General features: G+C 43.3%; 1 protein-coding gene across 1 annotated transcript in view; it reads left to right on the top strand.

Moving 5' to 3' along the window:
• The window catches only part of COL4A6 (collagen type IV alpha 6 chain), an 81,105-nt gene that overhangs the window by 9,631 nt on the left and 60,798 nt on the right, over positions 1 to 10,676 (top strand). Inside the window, exons 4-6 of the mRNA XM_077773621.1 lie at positions 2,730 to 2,864; positions 4,011 to 4,055; positions 10,343 to 10,459. Coding sequence (XP_077629747.1) covers positions 2,730 to 2,864; positions 4,011 to 4,055; positions 10,343 to 10,459 — 297 coding nt within the window. The remainder of the gene's footprint in view (positions 1 to 2,729; positions 2,865 to 4,010; positions 4,056 to 10,342; positions 10,460 to 10,676) is intronic.

Here is a 10,676-nt window from a genome sequence, read left to right on the forward strand (position 1 = left end):
ACTGCGACAGAAACACTGTGCACTGGAGACGAGCAAAAAGAACACACAGCTGTAAGCACAGAGTAAGCATATATAGAGATGGCTGACAAAACAACGCAGAAAAGAAATGTGTCTCCTTTTATTTATTTTTTTTTGCCATCTTCATTTGTTTGTGGTGCTCTGTACCACTGTACCAAAGGACCTCAATGGGTAGGAAGATTCCTTGTCTCATATCCTATGACTTCAGGCTCCAGAAGGGCCTGGCACCACACTGAGGAGGTGGTTCTGAGCCAGTAGTACCTCAGAAGCGTCGAGACATCCCCCAGGCCCTGCTTTTGGCCCTTAGACCATCAGTCTGAGAGGCTTCTAGCTGGGGCCAGTCCAGACACTGTACCTCAGAGGTACACATTCACCTGAGGGGTGCCATTTCAAAAGCCCCTTTGAAAAAAGAATTAGAAATAAAAGAAGCCATGAGTTCTTTAAGAGACCCACTTTAAGCTCTCCGGCTGGAAAGGAGGAGTCAGCTCTACGACTGTGGCAAATTCAGCATGGCCACACAGCCAAGAGAAAGGAAGCGGGCCGTGGAATCCCGCCTTTTCTGGATGGAATCAGATTTCCTGTAATGTCCATCCCTAGAATTGCCCCACTCACTCTTTTTAGTTACTCTTGCTGAGTGTGTGCTCAATAAAGGCAAGAGACCAGAGCTGGAATGTGCCAGCCCATGTGCCCAAGCCAGGCACTTCTCGGGCTCTAGTGATGTGAGCAAGATGGGAATTGGGCCACACTACAATCTGCTCTCTCAGTTCAATGGTTTATCGTGCTCTCCACCTCCCATCCCTTGATGTGGGAAAGCTTTGGGCAGGGCTCAGATTTGGGTCAAGCATTCAGTGCCCTGACTGCATACTCTCTGCTAGTAATAACATGGCCTCAGCAAGTCCATCCTGCCCCATCCTCCCACCAACTGGTCTCCTCCTCCCCAACAGCTGGTTCTTATCTGTCTCCCTTGTTCCAGCCTCAGGCATGCTGCCCTGGCCTCAGGCTTACACACACATGTTCTCCTGAATGCTCATGGATGAGTTTCAGCCCAGAATTGCTGTCTTCTTCCCATCTGCCCTTTCCCATCCCCAAATGTCTGAGTGTTCCCAATTTGCTACCATATCAAGTCTTCAACTTTCCTTCCTTGCTTTCCAGGCCCACCTCATTNTCACAAACCCTCCATGGCCACTCCTTTCTTTGCGTTCCTGCACTACCTAAGCTCTGTTCTGGATTTGTACCATTTGCTATACTTTCAGATACATTAGTCTTGAACGCTAGGCCCCCATTTTAGACTTCTTTGTTAATCCTCAGCACCCCAGCACTGTTTTTTAAAGTATTGGTCTTTTTCTTTTTAGTTTTATACACAAACACACACACACGTAATTTATTTTTCTTTTTAGTTTCATATATATATATATATATACATATATANCTAGTAGAGGCTGTATGTTGGGTGCTGGAGAAGGTCAAGTGGTGGTGAGTGGTGCCCCCAGAAAATTGCATCTCTTCAGTAAAAGGATTTTTGTACTTCATTGCAAGAGTCCTTGGTCTTTGTGGGCCTGATTGACACTGGAAATTTTACTCCTAAGGCCCCACACAGCTGGTGACCACTTGCATCTCCAGTACCTGACTGAAGCCACTACAGAAAGCATCTGTCCTGTTTCCAGCCTTTTAAAAAGTAACTCTTGAAAATGAATATTAAAGGGCATGTTTAATGGGCTTTTCTGAGTTTTTCACAGGTCTGTAGGAAATTACAGAGAGTCAGTAAAAGGGCCAAGAGGTAGAGATGAGAAGCGTTCGTGAAAATAGGCTTTGTATCTGGTATGATGTTGTGTTCTCTGAGAGGTAATGCACATTACTAATGGTTTTTGTTTTTCTGCCAAGAAAATTCAGTCCCTACTGGGATTTGTTCTAAATGATAGACTAGCCAGCCTGTGCTGCACCCACTGGGGTTAATTCTCTGTCTCGGTCAGCTTTGAAATGTCAGCCTGAACTTTCAGACTTAATTGTTACAGACACTTTATAACTAAAGCATTCAAAATCTTCAAGCTGTTCCCTCTTGCTATCATAATTGATACTTAGTGGATATTCTCAGGCTTCTTGAATTTTACACATTCAAGAGTCTACAGATGGTGGGTTGAAGGGAAAGAGATATATAGAAAAGGAACACATAACAATGTGTGTGTGTGTGTGTGTGTGTGTGTGTGTGTGTGTNACAGGTTTGCCTGCCCATAGATTTCTGGGTTCTCCCTTCTCTGGACTCCCAAGGCAGTGTTCTTTAGACATTGCCATTTCTGAACTTCACTGCAAGTATGTGGTTGGCCATTTGAATGGGAGTTATAAAATGTCATGATGTTCTCCAGCATTCTGTTCTTTTACTATTTTGACAATCTGATGGATGCCCTGGCATTAACTAGGAAGAGGACAATATTATCCCGCCTGAATAACTAATCTCCTAAGAAGTACAAAGTTGAAGGATCTTGGTGCACATGAATCTTATTAAATGTGCTTATAAAATATGTTCTATCCAAATAAGCTTAGCAGCCCCTAAAATAGCCTTTTCTGATCCATGTCTGGAACTTTGGCATGCTTCACAATTCTCTAAGCCAAAATTATTTAGTGAAGTGATGACAGTGTTTTCTGCATATGGGAAAATGAGAAGTGTTGATGTTAAGTCCTCTATTGACTAAGTGCACTCCTTCTCTCCATCTTAGGGGCGACCAGGACCAATCGGAATTCAAGGTCCAACAGGTCCTCAAGGATTTGCCGGCCCTAGTGGTTTATCAGGGTTGAAAGGAGAAAGGGGCTCCCCAGGCCCCCTGGGACCATATGGACCAAAAGGAGATAAGGTAAAAGCACCAAAACGTGATTTTTCTTTGACTGATGAACCACAGGTATGAAGGTGAAAAGTTCTAAATCTCAGTTCTCTTCTTTTATGGAAATAATACTAATCCTGAGTACCTTGGTGCCTGGCTATAGACTATAATAAAAGACAGGCTGTGTGATATGCTGCTAAAGGATCAACCTATTTCTAGAGAGACTCCCATGACAAGCAAGCCATAAAGTGCGTGTATTGGCTACTTGCTAGACACGTGGGCTTGCTGGGGTGGGAATTCACGTGGGTTTTGAGTGTGCCTGGGTCAGAAGTTCAATCAGATGGGCCATAGAGGTTGGGAATCCAAGCAAGGAGCCTGGGACGCAAGATGTCAAAATGCTTGAAAGCAATCTGGGCCACACATGTAGAGACTGGGAAGCAAGAAAGGAGATTGATCATGTCATAGTAGCTGGCTGAGTTTAGCAGCTTAGTTTATGTTCCTTGCAGATTTTAATCACCTCCTCTTCGCCCCATTGGTAAGGGAGAAACTCCCAGCCTAGGGTTCTGAGTATGGCAGAAGACATGACACCTGATGCTGGACAGAAAAGATTGACAGCAAGTTTGTTAGTCACATATACAGCTCAAGGTAAAAGGACACCACATACCACACAGGCCGCATAGGAGAGGCAGACTTTGTAGTGTCAAAAGGGTAAGGTGCGTCTTGGCTCCTGAGGGAGGATGTGGTTGGCTTGTTTGAATAATTCAGTGGGTCATCAGGGAACTGAAACCTGACTCAGGGATAAGGAGGAACTGTACCTACTGTTTGATGGGGAGGGCCGTTTGCCTAGGAGACTTCATCTAGGGGAGCAGAGTGATGGGGAACTTGTGGTTAAGCCTTTTGAGGCCCTCCCTCCCAGTTTTCCCAGTTTCAAAGCAGCTTGTCTTACTGAGCCATCATTTTAGGTCTTGCACCACATTGCTTAAGATAAAAACTGATCTCAGAACACAGACATGTTTAAGACCTTAGGTAGAGGCAAGGTGACACAGTGTAGAGAGGGAGGTACAAAACACTTCTTAACAACTTAGGCCACGAATCACAGGAACAAACTCACCGAATCTAATGGTTAACAGTTGGATTGTCTCTTACGTTCCTCTCCTTACTCTTTTTTTTTTTCCCTAGGGTCCCATGGGAATTCCTGGCTTTCTTGGCATCAACGGGATTCCGGTGAGTGTGTCCGAAGAGGTATTTTTTTTTATTACCACTTCTAGGTTGTGCCTCAGAGCTCGAGCATTTTAGCCTTAGCAACATCCTGTTGCATGCAAGCATACTCTGGTCAAGTGTTGAGATGCATGTGATAAGGTTTGAAGAGATATGTTCACACACACTTTCCCTGGGATTTAGTTACAGACAGCACTAAATCAGATGGTTGGGACAGGTGCAGGCAGAAGAAACTATCAATATCACATTCAGAGCACATACATACTCATTATAAGAAAATTATGAAGACACATGATATTAGACAGAAAAATACTTAGAGATATCTTGATACAATTTATTCCAGTAATTTGTTCTCTTCTGCCTTATCTCATTGCAGAGTGAATTTCCCTTTAGTTTTTACAAACTGACCATTCCAAAGACCACTTGCAGGCAGCCTTTTCCCTTTATCGAAAGACTTGGTTTTGCCAGAGATAAGTGAGGAATTTGGAGCTTACAGATATCTCTTTTTCTCATTCCATCCAGTCCAACCCCTTAGGTTCTCCATTTTCACCCTATATCCCTACTTACCTCACCACTGGGGAATCCATGATAACATTTCGCCAGCCTTGAAAATACAGTATTTGCAACTTGCTTCTACCAATTTTTGGTTATGCCTTTCGTGCATCTCTATATACTACATCTTTAGCCTGAGCTGTGTTTGTCTATAACAGTGCTCTTCAACCTTGTTTAAGAGAGGACCCAAATGTTGTATGGAAGCTCAGAGTACAGATCAGAAAGAAGTAGAGCTTCTTCATTTCAAGAAGGTGTTAAAACCTACTTTTATCCTTTCAGCAGCCTCGAAGGGGTTCTTCTGAACCATATCTAAGCACAGTTTGGCAAATCCTAGACTTGAGAGCTTCTTGTGTGATACTGCATAACCATCTAGTATCAAGGAAGGGGGCTTAAATCTCTTTGTGGCAATCTCTGGGTACTTCTTGGGCACTGGCTAGGTGCTGTTGCTCTACTATGAGGATACAGAAAAAGTTTATGGATCTACCCTCAAAGATACTATCATTTGATCCATTTTCTTTCCAGATCATCACACACTTGTAGAGTTGGAGGACAGAAGTCTTGCTTTCTTGTATTTCTTATATATCAACAATAAGCCACCAGAATTCTGCATTTTATTCAACTGCAGAGTCTGCAAAATGCCCAGAAATGGGCCAGTGGGGAAATAAGAGGGTGGGTTGGCTGTCCGTTATAACATCCTCTGGCATTTTCTCCTGGCTGTGTTCCCATCTGCACTTTATCCAGAGCCTCCACTCAGACTGTTTATCTTCTGGGAGCCAGTGGATGAGGAAAACTAGAGAGCTGGAGATCGCCTCTTCCATTCCTCCTGCAGAGCTGGCTTCTACCCGAGATGAGTAGGGGGTTTGAAGCTTGCAGCAATACTGTGTCCTTCATCCTGTAGTCTTTTTCTAATGGGGGCTGGAATGAAGTGAATCCTGTGATGCAGAGGTTGATTCCAATTCTGACCTAGAACATGCCCCAGGGTCCAGCTAGACACTTCTACCTCCAACTCGTGGCCAAGAGAGCCCTAGACTTTGCGAGGATTGATCACTTCTTTTTGGGGCTCCATTGCTTGGGAGAATGAGTTGCAGGTGTCCAGATTCCTCCAATTGAATGTGCCACTCCTAATAGAAGTCCCCACTCCCTTGGCCTTATTCTTGACCAAAGGTTGTATGTGTTTTCTTTTGACTAATGATTGCGTTATTTTCAAGCTCCAAGCCTCTCACTCCATGAAATGATTTTCCATTGTTCCTTCCCTCTTTTCCATCTATTTGAGATGTATTTACTGAGCACCTTCTGTTCACCACCTACCTCTCCTAGTCTCTTAGAAGTCCTTGGTGTCTTTTCCATGCACCCTAGCTCCTTATTACATATGGCCCACATTATTTATTAATTGTCTTGTGTGATGGTCTTATCTAGCTTTCTTGAAAGCACAGAATAGGTCTTCTGCTCCATCAGAAGCCTCAGAGACCCCAGGGCTGAATTCACCATGTACAAAGAACACTAGAGGGGTGCCTAGATGGCTCAGTCCATTAAGCATCTGACTTTGGCTCAGGTCATGATCGTGAGTTTGAGCCCCGTGTTGGGCTTTGTGCTGACAGCTCAGAGCCTGAAGCCTACTTGGGATTCTGTGTCTCCCTCACTCTCTCTCTGCCCCTCCCCTCCTTGTGCTCTGTCTCCCGCTCTCTCAAAATAAATAAATACTAAAAACATTTTTAAAAAAGAAATATGTGAGGGACTGACTCCAACCTCTAGTGCCTACAAAAGCAACAGTTCTCAGACTGGCAGGACTCCCTCAGACACAGGAAAACACAGACACCATTGGCCTAGTCAGACTAATTATTTTGCTCTACTTTCAGCAGCTGAAACCAACAGCTTCCCCAACACATCTTACTAAACTGGGTCACTGCACAAATCTGACTCCCCTTTTAATACCGGCAGATCGCTAACATATGTGTCACTGGTTTTAGTCCCCAAACTCCGTTTTTGCATCATGTAGATAGTTTTGACATGAGTGAGCAAGTAATCATTGTATGATCATCCCAGTCTGTGCACCAAAGGCCACAGCAACCAATGGGAGAATGAACAAACAAGGATTCATCAAGATAGTCAACATTAGCACAATGTAGACCAGGGGTGGTTTTTAATGATATCACAGCTGTGAGTTAGGGCTGTTGTTACCTACAAGAAATATGTGTTTACCAAATGTTTTCAGTTTTGGGGGCACCTGGGTTGCTCAGTTGGTTAGGCCTCCAACTCTTGATCTTGACTCAGGTCATGATCTCATGGTTTGTGGGTTCAAGCCCCACATGGGACTCTGTGCTGACAGCATGGAGCCTGCTTGGGATTCTCTCTCTTTCTCTCTCTCTCTCTCTCCCTCTCTCTCTCTCTCCCTCTCTCTCTCTCTCCCTGCCCCTCTTACTGCTCACTCTCTCTCTGTTTCTCAAAAATAAATAAATAAACATCAAATGTTTCAGTTCAAATAAGTTGGGAGCATAAATTTTCAAGTTGTCCTTTGCAATTTATGTTTAGCTTTTTTCATGGAGTTAATCTCAAACATTTCCCTTCCTAAAGACTGGTAAATGAACACATCAGACTTATACCTTCAAAGTGAACACTTACTACTCACTGAAGGGAAATTTTCCCTTTGAAGTCTGAGTTCTGAGGAACATGGCTTTTCTGGATTACAGTGCATCTTCTTATTCTGTGCATTTGGTCCCTTGTGTTTATATAGAACCATGGTTCCCTCCCTCAAAGAGCTACTCTCTCAGAGAGTTGGCACACACGTATGTAAAAGCATTAGCTAACATCAGAAAAGGCAAAGTGCCAGAAATGCTGTGGTTCTACTGAGAATTGAAAGGTGGTAGAATATCTCATTTTAATGTTGACAATAACCCTGTGAGGTAGTATTATTCATCTCCATTTCACAGATGAGGAAACTGAGGCTCAAGTTGGGGAATAGCAAAGCTGGGATTGGAACACAAACTCAAAGCTGACTCAAAACATTCTGTATCTATCATCTCATGGTATCACTTGGACAGGAAGGGGCTGATAGGTCCAAATCAAATGTCAGAGGCGAATTCTGAAAGGGTTAGCAGGTACCCCTGGAATCTTGCAAGGTAGAAGATACTAGGAATTTATGCAAGAAAACTACAGGAATATTGGGACCCAAATAAAAAAAAATGTGGATACCAAGGGGTAAGAAGCCAGGCAAAGGTTTTGGTGTCAAACAGAACCAAGTCCCCAAGAGTAAGGATGGTCCCCAATGCTGAGCCAGCCTCTTGTCTGGCCTTAACTCATCCCTGTTATCCAGCTGAGAGATAACCCCTAGCAAGGTGGGCTGAGAAATTTTATTTTTTTCTTCAAATTTGTATTTAATTTGTTGTTAGTTAACATATACTGTAATATTGCTTTCGGGAGTAGAATTTAGTGATTCATCATCTACCTGTAACACCCAGCGCTCAACATGACAAGTGCCTTCCTTAATATCTGTCACTCATTTAGCCCATCCTGCCCTGAACCTCCGTTCATCAACCCTCAGTTTGTTCTCTATCATACAGAATCTCTTATGCTTTGTTTCCCTTTCTCTTTTTTTCTCTTTCCTTATGTTCATCTGTTTTGTTTCTTAAGTTCCACATATGAGTGAAATCTGTTATTTGTCCTTCTCTGACTGACTTATTTCACCCAGCATAATACATTCTAGTTCCATCCATGTTGTTGCAAATGGCAAGATTTCATTCTTTTTGCTGGCCAAGTAATATTTCATTGTATACCCCATCTTCTTTATCCATTCATCAGACAATGGACATTTGGATTCTTTCCATAGTTTGGCTGTTGTTGATCATGGTACTATAAACATCAGGGTACATGTACCCCTTTGAGTCTGTATTATTTTTATCCTTTAGGTAAATACCTAGTAGTGTAATTGCTGGATCATAGGGTAGTTCTATTTTCAACTTTTTGAGGGGCTTCCATGCTGTTCAACAGAGTGGCTGCACCAGTTTCCATTCTGGCTGAGACATTTTAAAGTGCTGACCAGGATCCCAAGAAGAAATAGACATTTCAACTGAAAGGGTTAATTGAAGAGAGTTGCATGAAGGGGTGTAGGCATGATTCAGGGGAACAACAATGGATTGTAAAGCAGCTAACAAATCACTTTTGCCACCCCTAGGCCCAAGGGGGAAAGAAAGAATGGTAATACTGGAACCCTCTCAGACCTGGACCCGTGGAATAGTGGTTGCTCAACAAGAGCCAAGACTTGTAGAGAAATGTGGCCATTTCCGGAAATATGGCCAGAGAGGGCATGGGGGAAATAAATGACTTCTGCTCTTTCTCCTCCTGTTCCTTGACCTTCTGCTTGTGTCTCCCAGTGGCCAAATAAATACAACTAAGAGACAGAGGGCAAGGAAGCCTAGGTGGTACTGTTCATAAAGGTCAGCCTCCCAAGGCACAGATCTGGGGAAGGTGGAGTGTAGATCTTCAGGGCAAACAAGAATAGCCATTTCATTTGGTAATAAAATGTTGATGACTTAGTAAGCTGTCTCCATTTCCCCAGCACAGCTAAAAATCATCACCTGAGTCTGGGCAGGCACAGATTACAGCAAGTTTATTGCAAAGATAGGTTTATTGCCCATTCTTCTGTTCTTAGCATTCCACGAGTCAAGCTGTCTAGACTCATACTTTTTGTATCAACAGATGGTCTATCTCCTACAACTATAATAACAATGAAAACACATCAAAATTCTATGGAGTAGTTTCTCAATAAGAATTTGACAAAAGCTCATTTCCTCTAATAATTTGAAAAGTTGATTTTTGAATACATGGCATGTTTTCCTCAAATTATTAAATATACATACTTGGCTTTAGAAAGTGCATGTGGGAGGGTAGGAGTCTACCTTTTATTGACCCATCTAGATTTCTCGTGTTCAGGTCATCTCTTTCCTCCATACCCAGCACACAATCCATTTTGGACAGATTCAAAAAAATAGATTCCCTCCAAAAGGCAGACTCTATACACCATGGAAGCTCCACTCTAGAAAAGTATTGAATTCTGATAAATTATGTGATTGCTAATTTCCCGAGAAAACAACAGCCTCATTAGCAAGTATGGAGAAGAAGAGAAAATACATACTGTTCCCTAACTGGAGCAATAGTCTGACGTATGATAATAACAAAATCATACTGGAAGTGTGGTTCTTCCAAGGCTTGCTTATTTTTGATCAAACAGCTTTTAAGAGAGATGGTGCCATGGAAACTGCTTCTATTCTGTTGACCAAAAGCCAGCATCATTTCCTAGGCAGAGACATATAAAACCCCCAGGATTTTCCAAAACAAAAAGCCATGCCAAGCTACCCAGGCTCCAGTCTTGTGCTGAGGATTCCCAAGGCCTGGCATGATTTCCTGATGGTAGCACTTCCGCTGCCAGCCAGCTGAGCCCTATCTTAGTACATCTTTGTACCCAGGAAAGATGAAGTTGTAGCATCCTGAGTATCTCATCTCTTCAGGCTTGATCCCTTTGGTCTCAGCATGGGTTCCATTAGCACATCAATCCTTTGGCGAGGGGTAACACTGAGCTACATATACTGAGTATAAAGGAAAGCTGTAAGAGTGTAGCTCTCATAGAGCTAAGGGAGTGGACAAGGAGCCAGAGTTTGGCAGCATACTTGGTTTCTCTTACTGTGGAGCTTGTCAGAGTAGCTAAGAGTCCTGTGGCTGACTTGATCCCTTCTTTTCTCTTTGAACAGGGCCACCCTGGACAGCCAGGGCCCAGAGGCCCACCTGGTCTGGATGGCTGTAATGGAACTCAAGGAGATGTTGGATATCCAGGCCCCAGTGGCTATCCTGGGCTTCTCGGACCACCCGTACGTTGCCAGATCTTTGTACATTATTTCAAATGGCTTCTTTTGCCTCCAAGTGTGCCCCTTTCCTGCTTTTATGGAAATGTTTTTAAGCATCTGTAGGGTAACCATTGCAGCCCCTTGCCCAATGCAGGAGTCTATGCTGGCAGCACAACATTAAAAAGTCTGAAGAAGAGTATCAGTTGCAGGGGGTGTACACATGCTCCACTACTTAGAGTTT

The sequence above is a fragment of the Crocuta crocuta genome, unplaced genomic scaffold (assembly GCF_008692635.1).
Source record: "Crocuta crocuta isolate KB4526 unplaced genomic scaffold, BGI_CrCroc_1.0 scaffold737, whole genome shotgun sequence".
Classification (NCBI taxonomy): domain Eukaryota; kingdom Metazoa; phylum Chordata; class Mammalia; order Carnivora; family Hyaenidae; genus Crocuta; species Crocuta crocuta.